Genomic DNA, 17074 nt, shown 5'->3' on the forward strand with positions numbered 1-17074 from the left:
TTGTTTGGCCTCCAGCACATTGACCTGAGCAGAAGAGGGTCTTTCCTCCAGGCTCTCACTCTACTCTCCTGACACACCCAACATCACACACAAACACTCTCTCACACACACACACACACACACACACACACACACACACACACACACACACACACACACACACACACACACACACACACACACACACACACACACACACACACACACACACACACACACACACACACACACACACACACACACACACACACACACGGTGGTCAGGCTTTTTAATCCCAATCTTTTTCCACCATGAATGTGTTTAACATAACCTGTTTTGCAATAATATATAGAGAGTATTTCACACACGGCTGTTTCAAGGCCGTGTTTCACAGCAGCAGAATCAGGTAAGCACATGTTAGCCTCCATTTGCACTCTGCTGTCAGAGGCCAAGATCTTCTTCAAAAGCATCAAAGCTTCAAGACCCACTCAAGGCCACTCTCTTTATGTGAGAGGGAAACAGTTTGACAGCTGTTAAGCCGGAGCTCTGCTTCAGACATGTTTCCTGATGTTGCTTTAGTATTTCCTGTGTCCAACAGAGAGCCTTCCTAAAAACAGTACTGTGTGCTTTGGTGGCTGGTTTTGTCTCACACTGGTAATGATTGAGTGGCATCTTCTTAGAAGTGGCACCCACCATTACTTGGAAACAAATGAAATCATCATCATGTGCTGCCCTCTGGTGGATGTACATTTAAAATACTGCATGAAGGTGCTGACAGATATTATTTAAAACTAATGTGCGACTTTTTGAGATTAGAGAAAAACACCAGTCTTATTGTTTGTGATTTAAATAAGACAGGAGCTGTGAGTTGAAGAGAATCAATATAATGAAATAATCCTGTTATACTTATTACAATTATTTCACAGTCAGCTTCATAATAATATGGCCCTCTAGGTTTGATTTCGAGTCCATCTTAAATAGAGAAGAAACATTAATGGAATCCTTATTGCATACAAAGAGTCAGTAAAACACACCTTGTGATTAGTGCACATGTAGAAAATAAAAGAAATCAATGTGATCTCTGAAGTATTTTAGACATTACAATTTGAATATTTGTTGAACAATGAAGCATTTAAATATATATATATATTCCGATAATTTTATTGAATTAATCTGAAAACTTCTCGTGGCAAGAATCAAGTGAATCAGAATTGAGAATTGTTGAGAATCAGTGCTAACACATGTACAAGTGTCTTCAATATGGATGTGTTTCATAATTGATATAACACCACCAGCTTAAAGGTAATAGATCTTTAATTAATTTCATATCTTATGCAGTATCATTCAAAAAGGCATGAAGATAGAAAAGGAGACATAAAATGGGCCATGAATATAAATATACAAAGAGGCAAAATCTTTACAGTCAGTAACATTACAGAAAGGCTTAAGCGTTCATATGGACATGGGGCACAGCACTTTGGATTACGAAGGAAACTTTCACCAGAGCCACATTGGACACAGGCTACATGGTCGTTGACGCTTAACTTCATGCAACTGCCCAACATTCAAGCTGTATTTGACCTTCATACACAAAAAATGTGCATTATATTCTCTCCCCCTTTGGCAAGGCTAAATATACAAAACTCAGCCGGAGCATTTCCCCCAACTCTTCAGCATAATTTCTCCTGAACTGCAAATACAGAACCCTAAAAATAAAGACATGTGTAACTCCATATATACAGTCGTCACTGGTAAATACAAGACAAGTACCATGCTACAGATCAAAGAACTGGGACTGGTCCATTAAAAAGAGAAGCACAGTAGTACAGTCAGTACGAGATGAAAGAATAGGCCACATTGGTCGGAACTGAAACCGGTCTACTTCAGCTACTTCAAGTATCCAATTACATTTCAAACCCCATCTAAAACCAACAGCTTTAAGAATCCACATTCACAACATTTAAAGTGATTTAGAATTGGCACAAACTCTGGTTACGTATTTACTGAATGTGCAGAATAGCAAGAGCACAGAAGTCAAGATGCTAGTGCAATAATATAATAAAAATGAATAACAACATTTCAACGTAACATAATAAATAGAACCTATATAAAGAAAAATAAAGTTTTGAGAAGAAACAAGAAGCAAACACAAAGGAGAACATCCCACAAACAGCAGAAACAATGAGCCACAGCCTTCAGTGTCGAAAACATTAACAAAGGCACATACGCAAATACACGCACACCATGTACCAGCCAGTATATGCACATGCTGAGGCACAGACGCTTAGTATGGGATCTGGTTTTGGTAATACTGGAGCATATCGTAGGTTCTACTCCTGTAAGACATAGAACAAGAGAAATCGGGCAAAAGTTAATAATGCATATTAAAATTAAATAAAAACAAGAATCTGTTTTAGGTTGCACGCTGACCTGTTGCTAAGGAAGCAATTCTGGATGACTTTGATGATGAAGGAAGCTGCGTCTTTCTCACTCATGCCAGGGTTGAATCGCTGCCTATATATGTTGGGAAAAGAGAGTTTTAGTTACCATAGCAAATTACAATAAAACTGCTTAGCCATTATCACACTCACTTGAGCAATTTGATGGTTTGCCCTCTGAAGCAGGGAAGGCCGGTGTCCAGCATTAGTGTTACTAAGGAGACCACTCCATCCATGTAGGGCCTGATTCACCAGAGAAACGTGTCTTAATGGTACATGTCAGCCGTCTTTATGGTGCGGTGGACACTTACTAAGCAATACTCACCTGACGGCCAAATATCCCCTCACACACATCTCCATGAACCATTTGAATGGTGTCGCCTCCATCTTCCCTCCCATGATCATCACCATCTCATCGGTCAGTTTGATATCTGGCTCCCAGCCGAGGTTCCCACCAGGAGAGCTCTCAAAAATGAACCCAAAGTCTGAAAAGACACAAACACAGGAATAAACACACTGACCTGATAGCTTAGGACTCGTCTTTACTGCTTTAGTATCATATTGTGGCATCAAGACGATGTCTGGCACTTCAAATGGTTGGTAAAGGCTGCAGTCAGAACGATGCAATATAAAAGCTTGGGTTACAAAGAGTTATAATCCCATTATTGTCTCAGGTAGGGACCGACATTTTTAAAGTTGAAATTCACTTTGACAACCTTAATACAGCCAGTGGTACAAATCATTCTCCAAAAAGTACTAAGAGTTTTTAAAAGTGTTTAGGCATTGTCCTCCGTTCGATACAGCCACAGATTTCTAAGAGAGAAAGTACATTTTTAAAGTCAACTTGCTACATCTAGTGGAGACATTTTATATTGCAACTGGGTACCCCTACACTCACCCCTTCCTTAACAAGCTTTGTGGAGAACTAAGGTGGTCTTTAGGTTATGTATAAACGTAAAGGGCCCTCTATAGAAACAGAGTATGGGTTGTCCATCGTGGCTACTGTGAAAATATGGCGGTGCAACATAGCCAACTCTGTGCAAGAGGACTAGCTCCCAATGTATATAGGAAAGGCTTATTGTAACAAAACCAAAGCCATTCTTATTTTTGGGTGATTATATAAAAACAAAAACATAGTTATCATTATTTTATAACATTTCTGTAAATAGATTTCCTAAAATCCTACACACTGGTCCGTAAATGTATTTCCAAGGTTGGTAATTCATGTAATTCAGTGATTTCTATAGATGTTTACGTAACTAATGCATAAGCTGGTTTGAAGAGAAGATGCACTGATACTGAACCATTTGTCTGACTTGGATTGGACAGTATTGAGTCTGGTACAGCTCAAAGTTCACATCAGATCCACACATGCTTATCAACTTCAAGGGCACACAAACGCACCGATGTGGATCAGGTGGCCCTGGCTGTCCAGCATGATGTTGCCGTTGTGTCTGTCTTTTATCTGCAGCAGGAAGAGCAGCAAGCTGTAAGCTGCCATGCTGCGGATGAAGTTGTACCGTGCCTGAGAAGAGGGAGCGAGCATTAGTTTATACTATTAATACATAACATTTAAAGTAGTAGAAATCTGACTTATGACTGTAAAAGGTAAAAGGGAGATGTGCCCTTTACCTTCTGGAACGCCAGTGTGGATTCGTCTCCATACTGGTTCCTGAAGTAGTCGTACATGCCAAAGTCTGTCTGTCGGCCCAGCTGGTCACGTGACTTGCAGTCCGGGATGCACTCGATCACTCCGCACTGCGGTGGAACATCAGAGACAGGAATGAGATCACTGCTGTCAGGAAGTAATATTGAGGAATGTAGGAAAAGTTTTATATGAACCTACTCCAGGGGCTGTGGCCACGACCCTATAAGGAAACACATAGAGATCCAGGCCCACCAGCTGGAAGATGTTCTTGAACAGGCTGATGATCTGAAGAGCCAGCATGTCCTGTTAAAACAGAAAGGACCACATGTTGAAGAAATCAAAGGAAGATTATAAAATGGATGTGACACAGCAGTGTGGTAAGGGAAAGGAGAGAAGTGTCAAACTGAGACCTGTCTGCAGTCGTCTCCCACTTTAAAGATGGCCGCCTGCCAGCTTATTCTCTTGGCCTCCTCTTCACTCTTGGCTTCATCTACTGAATCTGAGCGACACTGCATGCCTGAGGGGGAAATGTCAAGACACGCTGTTTGTCTGCGCACAACAAGAAATAAGATATCATCTTTATGTTGGTTAAACATCGTCAGTACCTTCTTTTTCCAGCTCACTGACTCCACACCTCCTAACTTTGAACTTGGCCAGGTAAGGAGCTTTGGCAGCACTAAAGAAAGAGTCACAGCGACAAGAAGAGTTTAGTGAAGCTTTCATATTTATTTGTGATTTCTGGTTATTGTTTGAAGCCCACCTCTGCATGGGGGTCCCAGAATTGTAGTCTATATCCAGAACGATGGCCTCTGGGTTACTGGGAAGATAACAGCCAGGTTGGACTTGGATCTGGGCCATGGATTCCAGGCAGGCCTTCTTCCTCTCCTCGCCTTTGGGGAAAGGTCTGATGAAGACAAACAAATCAACTTGAACACCTTCAGGACTCACTTCACGGAGAGTAGCATGCATGGGTATCTCAGTGAATGACTTCAGACCACAAGTGACAGCCGGGCTCTGCTGTTATTCACAGAGGGGAGTCACTGGGGTGGAGAGAAGGCCTAATAGAGAGTGTTAGCAAAGGGACAATGTAAGTTTCTCCCCAGGGTGGCTGCAATTAGTGCTGTAATGAGGGCTGATGGGAGGTTTGTCTGCCTCAAGTGGGTGAGCAAAACACTCTCTGTAAGAGCCAGCAATAATGGGACCTGCCAGAAAACGTTCCGACCGGTGCATAATCGAAGAGACGTTACAGCCAAATAAATGAACAACAAAGGGATTTAGAGAGCAGAACACAGGTGGAACAAAGTGGAGAAATGAACAACACATATGGGCTCAGGGGATCACTTGTTATCACTTCATAAACACCCTGCAGATCGCCTCGAGGGTTCAGTCTAAAAGAAAAGATAAACTTTGGTTCTACTTTGAGGCCTTTAGCAAATAACAGCGTCCTAGTGGCTTCAAATATGTTTCTATTTTCTCCCAGTCAGATTATTAAATGGATTATAAATCTACTGTATTGTTGCTTGACATGGCATGGATTCAATTGAAGATAAAAGTTAGATATAGCGACGTAGAGCTAAAACACATCAATCAATCAATAGGATACGGCTGTAATAGGCCTAAGGCCTTTTAGTCGCTTATAAATAAATGAGTAGATCACTGATTCTTTATTTACTATGGATGCTGGCAACAGTCACATAGTCCAAAGTGAAGGTGATGTTTGACCAGTAGTGGTCGAGGCGGGAGTTGAGACAGTTAACCGTCTTGGATGTGACAACGCTTTCTGGCAGATCATTCCACAAGTCAACCACACGCAGGCTGAAAAAGTTGCGGCGGATAGCCAGTCTTGAGTACTGTTTCTTCAACTTGAGGCAGTGTCCACGAGTCCTGGTGTTATAATCCCGTTGTAGTGGGCATGATGTTTTGTAGATGTTGTGGAGATATTTGAAAACTTCGATCATATCTCCCCTCGCCCTTCTATAATACATACTCGGGATTTTAAGACTTTGCAGTCGTTCTTGATATGGTAGGTCCTTTAGTTCTGGAACCAGCTTCGTTGCCCTTCTCTGTATTTTCTCGATGAGCTCAGTATCCTTTTTGTACATGGTACTTGGTACATACCAAGCGACATTCCCATACTCGAGGAGTGGCCGTACAAGAGAGATGTATAAACTACGTACTACGTCAGAGTCCAAATAAGTGTATGATCTGCGGATCATTGCTAGGATACCATTCGCTTTGTTACTTGCCCGACGGATATGGTCACTAAATGTCAGGGTATTGTCAACATTCACACCAAGGTCCTTTTCATTCTGAGTCTCAGATAGGTTTATAGTGTTTGAATTATCACCCATATTATACTCATATTTTTTATTCAGAAAACCTAAGTGCATTACTTTGCACTTTGCTGCATTGAATTTGAGCTGCCAACACTCACACCATCTTTGTATTTCTCTGAGATCTGACTGGAGTGTTTCTGCATCCTCTTTACACTTAATTTCCTTGAAGACTTTAGTATCATCTGCAAACATCTGGACCCTGGAGCTCACATTATCCGGTAGGTCGTTGATATAGAGGACAAACAGTGCAGGACCCAGGACACTACCTTGTGGAATTCCACTGAGAACTGGGCACCATCCAGATGGTTTCCCGTTAACAAAGACTCTCTGTCGCCTGTTTTTGAGAAAGTCTGAGATCCAGGTGAGTATGTCTCCACGGATACCATACCCATAGAGCTTATTCAGTAATCTTTTGTGAGGTACAGTATTAAATGCTTTCTGGAAATCCAAATAAATGGCATCGAGACTTCCTCTTTCGTCAGGGGTACGAGACCATATGACAAGGCAGGCCAGGAGTTGGGTTGAACAGGATCTGCCCTAGACGAAGCCGTGTTGGCGGTCTGATAATAGGTTGTTTGAGTCAAGATGTTCTATGACGGCATCACGCACCAAGGATTCAAGGAGTTTGCATACTACTGCTGTAAGGCTGACAGGCCTATAGTTTCCAGGATTGCTTCGGTCACCTTTTTTGAATATAGGAGTTACATGACCATCCTTCCAAGGCTGTGGTACCACACCTTCATCAAGCGAATTTTTAAATATAGTAAGTAAGGGTTTATCTAGTTCGTCACACAGTTCTTTGAGATCAAGCAACATTTTGGCAAAGCAGAGACAAGATGAATAAATCAAGGGGGAAAACCTTATTAATTGACAAATGACAGTAACGTAAAATGTTTTTCACCAATGCACTCAAGTATTCAATCCATTAAGAAACAATCAAATAAATACGGTTGGATTAAATATAGAAAAAATAATCACGAAGAATAGCTGAATTGTACAGTCTGCACCTACCAGTTTGCTTCTATGGAAAGTGCTATGCTGATGTGATAAAATGACCTAAAACAGGATTATAAAGCACAATATGCTCTATTTAGCCAAAGAAAAAGATGTGTTCATACTTGATAATGGCTGACACATTGATGATCTTGTTGAAGAAGTCAAACTCTCTCTGGTAGAAGTCTTTGGCTGGGCCAGACAGAGAGCCTGTGATCTCTTCCACCATCTGCTCCAGGAGCTCGCCTATGTCAGCTGCAGGGAGAGAAAGGTCAATGTTATTTACATTTATACATTCACCTGTTATATATAGCACTGCAGTGAAGTTAGTTTAAGGTTGCATATTAGAAAGATAGTCCTTCAGCAGCATCTTCTTCCTCAGTTTCATTGACTATCTATAGTCAGAGGACAGTTAGCTCACATCCGATTCTCGCTCTTAACCACAGGGATTTAACCTGAGGACCATCAATAAATTACCGTTCGAATGACATAAAACCAATATTATGTGTTGGAGTCACATGATATGCACATTCAAAGAAATAGTATAGGTAAATATCTCACGGTCTTTCTGGTTTCCTTCATCGTCCAGGAATATGTTGGTCTTCATATTCCAGATAAACTGGTGGGCGAGAAGCTGCGACTTCTGAGCGGCCCACAGGATGTACTCTCGCACATAACCCATCTACATGATGGTGTAACAGGAGAGAAAGACAGGGAAAGATCTGATCATTTAGAGATCTGAAGATAACCAACATTCAAGAGCACTTGCTTAGTCAGAAAATATATTTACCTTGTCGTAACGAAGAGCTTGGACAATTTGAGGAATGTAAAACAATATGGCATCCTAAAAAAATGGTGGAGAAAAAATGTTACCAACAGGTGAAAAAAAGGGCTACCATAAACATTTCATGGTTGTTAGTGAAACACTAGGTCCCCAAGAAATAATAGGAGCATCCCTGGAGCTTATAATAAGTAATAATATCAAGGACAGTGTAGCAATACTGTTAAAGGTGGGGTAGGTAATTTTGGAGAAACCAGCTCGAGTGCGCTAGAATTTGAAAATACACAGCCGGAGAAAATCTGCCACTTCCTTACAGAGTCCCTCCTCCAACACACACGAACGTGCACATGACCAATGAGGGCACGAGATAAATTTGTGCACAGATGGAAGGCTGACAGGCAGGTAGGCCATCCAGTTATTTTAGCCGGGCCGGCTCAGATGATTGGTCGTGCTTTTTACAGTACTACGGCTTCCACAGATGACATTTTTTAATGGATTTTTTGTCAAAGCACTTAAGATATTCATTGCTATCGGGATGTTAAGAGCATTCCATGGAATATAACAACAAGTGTATCTCGAGCCGGTTTCTCAAACTTACCTACCCCACCTTTACATTTTACTGAAAAATTATCAGCATCAAAATGTACCTAAAATATCAGAAGTGGAATATGTATCATATCAGAAATATATATTATATAATTATCATGGATTTATGTGTACATTACTTTAATATTGCAGCTAATGAAAGAAAAGCTTATTTTAATAACTCTGCATACAGTTACTTGTGTAGTGACTCGTTTACCTAACCTATATTAATACATCATCATTTATATTTGACTATACATTTCATCATTAATCTGGGTCTACAATATAACCAGTAACTAAGGTTGTAAAAAAATGTTGTAAAAAAAAATGCACTTCAAATGTGGAGGAAGTAGCTAAAGATAGTACTTAAGTACATGTTACTTTCCAACACTGCCATAAGTTATATTCATTACAATCATAGACACCTGAACACTTAGGTCATGAGGGTGTTTAATAGTTTATGCTACTTCAGAAAAGAATTGGTAGGTTCATTGCAACAGAGATGATAATATCTGTATGTGAATGTGAGTCGTACTTACAGGAGGAAAGGAGCGGAGAACTTTGACCCCGTACTGGGCGGTCAGAGGGTGAGGAGGGTACATGGAGGAGAAATAGGACAGTCCAGTTGGGGGGTCTGCGGGGGCCCAGCACAGGATATGACTCAGCTCTGGGGAATCAGCATCAATCGTGTGCCACGTCACCAGGAACTTAAGAGGGGGGGAAAAAGACAACACGGTTCAACTTTTATGGTCGGCATGCATTACAGGATCCATATCAACATATCAGATTTGACAGCAATCAGATGCAAGGTTATGACCCTGAGCCTGCCGGTGTGCTAACAAGCCTCCAGAGGAAACTGTGTTTATTAGTCACGTAAATGACTGAAACTAACAACTGTGAGATGTCAAGGAGGATCATCTGTTAAATGATGGTGGCCTTTGGGGAAGGACGTGCTCTGCCTCCCTTTCTCCTTCCTCTGACAGGTACGAGGCTCATTAAGAGTTCAGTCGGCTAGAAGTAAATAAAGAGGACTATAGGAAGCTGGAGGGAGAAGATGACTTCAACAACACCGACCTCTCAAGTGACTCAATATGGTAGCTTGAAGGCAACTACTTTTTTCTTCCATTTAACTTTTGTTTTAACTTTCAACTTCAAAAGTCAATGACAAAATAACCTAAAAAGTCACATGAGATCATAAAGCATCTTTAAACTCAAAGAGATTCAACAGCAGTCAATAACACCACCCTTACAATTCCTGTCTATTTGGATAATGGTGCTTGAGTCTATGGCTATGGTTGGAATGAATTATGATTGTAATTGCTCAATATAATGAGGCCCAAAAGAGCACTTTAACCAAGACATAAACAATTTGAAGGAATAGTCAGTGCAGAAAACATATTGAAAACATATATAAGAACAGACCAGAAACAGATTAAGAACTTCATGGTGGTGTGACATATTTTGTATCTTTTCAAGGTACTTGAACGTCGAAACCCATTGTCGGTTATAGAACTTCGACAAACTCTGTGTCTGTTTGTCGTTGTCTAACTCCTTTTTTTGTGATTTGCACAAAACTACTTCAGAATAAAAGCACTGTGTTTGTGTTGGCGGGCGGAGGAACTCACCTTGATTGCTTCAGGAACATCACACACAGCAGCCGGATCCATTCGCACAAGGCGAGTCACCTCAGAGACAATCGCCTCCGTGTTTTTAAACCTGAAAAGCAAATTATTATTATATATATTATTATAAAACATTATAGCTGCATGCCAAATGAAGGATTTTATGGGTTTAGATAAATTGCACTAGGTGTGTCATTTACTTTTAAGTTTGACTAAGCCATATCCTGCTCATAGACTAGCCAAATTCATATTTTCCATTTTCAGCCATCTATTGGTGAAAATAATTATTCATATTAGATGCAGAATAAGAAGAACTATTTTTGTTCTTCTTTGGTTTGTTAGTTGAACGGTACAAACACAACTCTTAAAATGTTAACTCAACAACAGATTCACTCTTGTTTTGGAACGAGCTGTGTCCGCTTGGGGTTTCGCCTCTTTATATTTGCACTTTTGCCGTGGGGTTTGCCATTTTCCATATTTAGGATATTTTCATATAGCTAAGACTGGGCTAAATTAATGGTGAGTGAGATTATATCACAGTTGTGAATTCTTTGTTACCTTTGTCATGTTGAAGTTTGTTATTAAAATAATTCTCACTGCAATAGTAAGCAACAATGTGCATAAAGGTATACAGTTTCACTTTTAAAGCTTTTCAAACTTTCAACATTGTTAATGCTCAAATGATGAATTATTGAATCTTTTCAGATGTTCAAATGTGTCAGACAAAGTCTAGGGCACCTTCAGTTTGACATTAATGAACATCGGGTATACATTGCATTTCAGTTCTCTGTGTACCTGGCAGGCAGCTGCAGGGCGAGGTACGGGGCTATGCTCCAGGCCAGGTTAATGTTGTCCTTCCACTGTTTCTCCGTCAGACTGATGTATTTGGACCTCCAATTATTAATGCTGGTCTCCACCGACTGTTCAGTGGCAATGGCAAGCTCCGGAGTGGATAACGGGTTGTACCATATTGTCAGGCGTTCAATCTCGCTGGCCTGAAAAGAGACATACAGGGAATGGGACTCAAAATCATAATCAGTAAATAAAGATTAAGTGCAGAAACAGGATAGTTTTATTTTTCTCAAATACCACATACTTATAGAATATATAATGATTATGAACATGTAAATACCAGTAAAGCCAATAACAGGGTCCGGCGTTTCATGTAGTACTTATGCAGCTGGATTCCTCTGCTGCTTTTTTTGGACAGTCCTGAAACAGTACAGAAACAATTCATCAGTAATACATTCTGACAGTGGGAATATTTTATAAATGAAGACCTATTTGTATATAAAAAGAAGCATATGGAGGTTGAGTTTCCATGTGACCATGTTAGCTTGATGTAATATATTGCATTGGAAAAAAAGAGTGAGTAAAAAGTAAATGGAGCATTGAAGTGACGTTGGATTCAGAGAGTTAGGTTTAACATCCAGATGTTTTACCGGATTTCTTGGATATGGTGGACATCCCGGAGGACAGAGGGTAGGTATTGATCCATCCCTGAGCCACCTGCTGCCTCTGGCCCATAGCTGCATCCAGATTGCTCCGGCTATCGGCCCCTGCCACCACCGACAGGCTGTTCACAGACATGTCTTGGGGATCTACACAAAGGAAAAGGAAATCCACATATAAAGTGAGAATTCTGGGGCTGTGTAAAAATTCCAATTTAGGTCTGATTACTGAAAGACTAGTCTTCTGAACCTTGGGGAACCAGCTGGTTGGCCGCCAGATATTTCTTGTCAGACTGCATGCTGGCGTAGAACTTGATCATTATACTGATGTCTTCTCTCAGCCTCTTATCCGTCTGGGTGGGAAATTTGGGAGTGACGCTACACAAAGACAAAGTTGGCAAACACGAGAGAGATAAAGGTTTAAATCATACTGAAATTGAGTTTTCTGTTTTACTAAAAAAACAAATAAGAAAAAAAGAAATTCCACCTGAAGTAGTCAAAAGCCGTAGAATAGATCTTCTCTCGAAGAACATTTCTGATGGTGGCATTTGTCACAACATCAGCATGAAGAAGAGTCAGACCCAGAGTCAGCAGTCTAAAAAAGCAAAAGGTATGACACAATATTATAGGATTTGGTATTTTTGCCCCTGAACATCATACTGTTATTTATGCTGTAGGGTCTGTTTTGATGGCAGGATAAACATACTGGTATCATTCAAAACTAGAAAAACCTAATGAATCAAGTGGTACCATGTAATGCCTTATTGGTGAGAAAGAGGCCAAATAACCCTACAAAGTAGGGTAAAATGTTAGCAAGGGTAAAACTGTGGCCTCCATAATCCCATATGCCATAATCCCATGGCAGCAACAAGGGATTTAATGAATTTGCTGAAGTAATAATGGGCCAAGGTACCTGAATCTTGGTCCAATGGCAGCAACATGTCGGTTCAGACTGCTTTTGGGTCCTCCGACGCTCAGACTCAGAGATCTCTGCAAAATGGCGGTGAAAATCTCCACCTGGTCAGCACTGCTGTACTTGGCTATCTCAAACCTCTGCACCAGAAACTGGAGGGAGAGCAGAGAGAAGAAATAAAGAGGTGGTCGATTCCAACACTAAAAAGAATTAGCTCAACTTCAATTTATGAAAAATACATCAAATGATAGAACCTTTTGCATCACCTGTGCATTTTTATTTACATGAAATAACATGATCTCAAAAATAGAAAACATACAAAAGGCATAGTTTATGTCTGCTTGTCACTGACCTCAATCCAGAGGAAGTGAGGGATGATGTCAGGTTCACAGGGGGCAGGTTGACTCTCCTCTGATACAGCCAGAGGGCCGGCCTCTACCTTAGCCACCGAAAACAAACCCATCTTCAACTCTACGGACATTTGCCAAGCTCCGGCCATCTCACGCATGAACTAGATACAAAAGTAAATAGGAATAGAAGAACATTCATTGAATCCATCTTAAACAAAAATACATATCAATTAGAAGAAATGCTTGACTTTTAAAAAGTGGAAAATATACATACTGGCACTTCCACCCCATTGTGTGCAGCCAGGAGCCATTCCCAGCAGGCGATAGCAGTTTCCATGCCGTGCTCGGTAAACATCTTCAGAGGGGACCAACACAGATGGTGCAGGAGCTGAGGGTTGCAGTCTGAAAGAGAAAATATAGAAACTGAACATGATGAATTGTAACAAAGAAGAGCAGTACTTTTGCTGAAAAGCGTTATTATATAAGCAAAATTAAATGCGGCAGAGCTGCTCACTCTTGGTAGTAATGAGCAGAGCGGCCATCTTGAACATGGACTGGGTGAAAGCCTCTGGGTCTTTCCTGTCCAGAGCACTGGTCATCTGAAGGATTATCAGCTTGTTGAGGTCTGACTGGCTGTGAGTGGCCTCTGAGAACTGGATCATACCAGCCACCTACACAGATCATAAAACAGACCGGTTTGAATCATACTACATGCCAAGGAAAGTCTTAATTTTGAAATATTAAAAAGGGTAATTTCCCCCCAAAATCAAAAATACATTTGTTTCCTCTTATCTGCAGTGCTATTTATCATTCTAGTTCATTTGGTTTTGGTATGACGAGTGTTGGAGATATAGCTTGTAAAGATGTCTCAAATAAAATCTAACTAGATGGCACTCTGCTTACTGAGCCTAAAGGGCCAAATAAATACATTTGACCAAATTAGTAGGTGCACGCTTCCCTCTGAGTGGAAATACAGTTGCCGGGTGTAGTTCAGTACAAAGAAAATTGTTCTTACATGAGTAACTGGTTCATGATGAAGAAAATGCTGTAGAATTGTTGTGTATTTTTTTGCAATTTGATCAACACAAGCAGAGTGCCATCTAGCTCTAGTATATTGGAAAGAGTGCAGACATCTCTATGGATGATATTCACTCACACAAAACAATCTGGATGCAGTAAAGATCAGAGGAAAAATATGTATTTTCCAATTTTGGAGTGAACTGTCCCTTTAGAACTTCACCTCTCCTGTGTAGCGGTTGCGCAGGTTGAGGGACGCCATGAAGTTGGAGTAGTCCTTCTTCACACATGCTGGTCTCTCTGTCAGCTGGGTGGTCTGATGACAAACACAGTTAGGGGCCACATAGGGCCACACAGTCCCAAGCTAGCAAAGTAGAAACGTAGCTGCACCCTAACACTTGCTATACTGAAGGTATCGTGCCTGAGCCCTGACTCTCTGCATTTAGAGTTCAGACCAACCTGAGGGAAAGCAGCCTATGGTTGGCCACATGGTGGAGGACAGCACCAGCATAACCAGTTAGCCAAATGGGCCACCAGCCAACCAACCCACCAGTCCATTGCAGGTGAGTAACCAGGCAACCAGCAAATCCGCAAACCAGCCAAGCAACCAGGTAGGTAGTTTGGAGCAGTTTAATAAAGACAAAATAAAACAAATGAAGCAAATGAAAAGACACATATAGCAGAATTCAAGCCCAAGAACATAAACGCAATGTATAGCAAGCAAAAATAATGTCATACAGACTAGTAAGCATGCACACATGGACAAACAATGCTGAAAGCAACTAAACAATTAGACTCCCAATGTTTAAAAGGCTATGCAATATAGAAAACACATGTGTAAAACAGATACGAGGCGTTTCTGTTCAGTATTAACAAAACTGCAAAGGCTTTGACAAAGTAAATAAATAGCACATTTTTAACTGAAAAAGCCATGTTGGATAATGTTAGTAAGAAACAAATCAAAAAGCCTGTAGGGCCAAAGGTAGGAACCTGAAGCATCCTCAATGTTCTGAACAATGTTTGACTGTACTTCAAAATCTTTGGTACGGCTGTGAAATCAGAAATTGTGCTTGTGTTGTTGTGTTTATTTATGTTAATGTTTATGTGATTATCACCATTAATGTTGTTGGAATAACACCCCCTTTAAGTAAGGAAAGGGATCGAGTGTAAGCTACAAGATGCCGTAATGTGTGTGAGACTCACGCCCAGTGTGGTACTCTGTCTGTTGTAGCCTGCGAAGTGAAGGATGCTCTCCGTGGCCATGGCCAGGCCGGTGTGCTGGGACAGTCCTGACACCCAATTCTGATGCTTGTTCAAGTATTCCTGCACAGCACAAAAAGGGAGTAAACAGGAAATACTTAGAGATGCAGAATATTAGGGACATTGACACAAAATCCATTAAAGATATACAATGAACTGTTTCCTTCAAAAAACTAATTCAACTTATTTCAGGTATTCTGTATTACTTCTATAAGTAATTAAACTGAAGTAGCATTGCTTAAATTGCAAACAAAACCAAAGTCAGAAGTGAAGTTAAGACTTATAGTATCTTAACTTTCATTAAGATCATCACTGACTTTTTTAGATTTACTTACTTAATTTGACTAAATTAAAAGTAGCTACAATTCCCATATCTGCTGATTTTTCTGACCTCAAAGACAAGATCTCCACTCTGAGGTAATAAAGGAGAAGGAACTCACCTGTAGGTGGGACTTGGTGACTGAAGGGGCCCATTTCATTGCCTCTTTCAGGATCTCACCACAGCGGGCAGCAAAGTCCTTCACTATGCTCTGCAAGGAGAAAAAGAAACCATGATTGTGTTCATAAATTCAGAGTGTTTTTGGAGAATCAAATTTCAAATAAATCTTAATTAGGCAGACTCTTCTTTCATAATTATAATAAGCTCATTTAGTCATATAAATGATGTAACATGGACACAACACATTTCATTAAATGCAAATGAAGTTGATGAACATATGAAACAATCCAGAGTGAGAAGTAAGAGACCACTACTGTCTTTAAAACTGATACTCTGCTGTCCTCTAGTGGTCATCAGTGTAATACCAGTCTAAACTCACCTCTCGGGCCTCGTAGGTGTCAGGAACAGTGATCCTGTACGGAGTGTCTGGGATGTCATAGTAAGGCGGATCCTTGTGGATATCCTAAATAAACAGAAAAGAGGAAAATATTCACCAAAGTGGATGAAGTTCTTATCTAAAAGTAGCAATAGTTCAGTGTAGAAATACTCTGTTCCAATTAAAAGTCATGCTTTGAAATACGTATATATACACTCATAAAAGTACAAGCTATAAGGATCCTAAAACATACTTAAATATACAAAAAGTAAAAGTAGTCATTCTGCAAAACAAGACATTTCAGAATAATTTATATTGTATTATAATTGATTAGTTACTGGCCACCACTAAATATTCCACACCAGTACTCACAGCACTTAGTGACAGCGAGAGAGTCTGCAAGATGTCCAACATGGTCTTCAACACACGACCACTCCAAAGCAGATGGGGGAATCTGGTAGAGGTAAAGCACATAATAAATATGATTAAAACTGTATAAACCATGATGGAGGCCAAACTTTCATCAACACTTACGTCTCAGCCAAACCAGAAAGGTATTTGTCCGCGACTCTGCGGATCCTCTTGTGGGTGTGGTTGAAGTTGATCAATAAGAATTGGGCATGTCGCTCCAATTCCTCCTCATGCCCTTTGGTCTTGGGCTAATAACATGATAATAATGCATTAATTGTAATTCCATGATACCACAAAATGAAACATAAGGGTCGATGACATTCAATTTAACTACCTTCTCAGCCATCATCAGGAGAAAGACATCAAACACCTTATCGCCAACACAAATGATGCACTGCATCATGCCTGAGAAGAGAAAAAAGGCATTGGAGAAAATGACTTAGACGACAAGAGGGGAAAGAACAGCCAGAGATG

General features: G+C 40.4%; 1 protein-coding gene across 5 annotated transcripts in view; it reads right to left on the reverse strand.

The window, feature by feature from the left end:
* Positions 1-1276: 1276 nt before the first annotated feature.
* The window catches only part of pi4kab (phosphatidylinositol 4-kinase, catalytic, alpha b), a 28990-nt gene continuing 13192 nt past the window's right edge, over positions 1277-17074 (reverse strand). For 4 of the 5 annotated variants that reach the window (XM_034237276.1, XM_034237267.1, XM_034237251.1 and 1 more), the window contains exons 24-55: positions 16935-17005; positions 16724-16848; positions 16562-16643; positions 16193-16276; positions 15815-15904; positions 15318-15437; positions 14574-14588; positions 14338-14430; positions 13612-13768; positions 13372-13499; positions 13100-13258; positions 12748-12899; positions 12322-12429; positions 12085-12212; positions 11826-11984; positions 11516-11595; positions 11179-11378; positions 10387-10477; positions 9301-9468; positions 8186-8239; positions 7957-8077; positions 7521-7650; positions 4827-4970; positions 4672-4742; positions 4477-4583; positions 4265-4369; positions 4051-4176; positions 3823-3943; positions 2744-2903; positions 2572-2661; positions 2411-2494; positions 1277-2316 (exon numbers count right to left, since the gene is read on the reverse strand). In XM_034237276.1, the coding sequence (XP_034093167.1) occupies positions 2265-2316; positions 2411-2494; positions 2572-2661; positions 2744-2903; positions 3823-3943; positions 4051-4176; positions 4265-4369; positions 4477-4583; positions 4672-4742; positions 4827-4970; positions 7521-7650; positions 7957-8077; positions 8186-8239; positions 9301-9468; positions 10387-10477; positions 11179-11378; positions 11516-11595; positions 11826-11984; positions 12085-12212; positions 12322-12429; positions 12748-12899; positions 13100-13258; positions 13372-13499; positions 13612-13768; positions 14338-14430; positions 14574-14588; positions 15318-15437; positions 15815-15904; positions 16193-16276; positions 16562-16643; positions 16724-16848; positions 16935-17005 (3575 nt within the window). In that variant the 3' untranslated portion in view covers positions 1277-2264. The remainder of the gene's footprint in view (positions 2317-2410; positions 2495-2571; positions 2662-2743; positions 2904-3822; positions 3944-4050; positions 4177-4264; positions 4370-4476; positions 4584-4671; positions 4743-4826; positions 4971-7520; positions 7651-7956; positions 8078-8185; positions 8240-9300; positions 9469-10386; positions 10478-11178; positions 11379-11515; positions 11596-11825; positions 11985-12084; positions 12213-12321; positions 12430-12747; positions 12900-13099; positions 13259-13371; positions 13500-13611; positions 13769-14337; positions 14431-14573; positions 14589-15317; positions 15438-15814; positions 15905-16192; positions 16277-16561; positions 16644-16723; positions 16849-16934; positions 17006-17074) is intronic. The other variant, XM_034237260.1, reaches the window with a different exon arrangement.

Source organism: Gymnodraco acuticeps, unplaced genomic scaffold, assembly GCF_902827175.1.
Source record: "Gymnodraco acuticeps unplaced genomic scaffold, fGymAcu1.1, whole genome shotgun sequence".
In the NCBI taxonomy this organism is placed as follows: Eukaryota; Metazoa; Chordata; class Actinopteri; order Perciformes; family Bathydraconidae; genus Gymnodraco; species Gymnodraco acuticeps.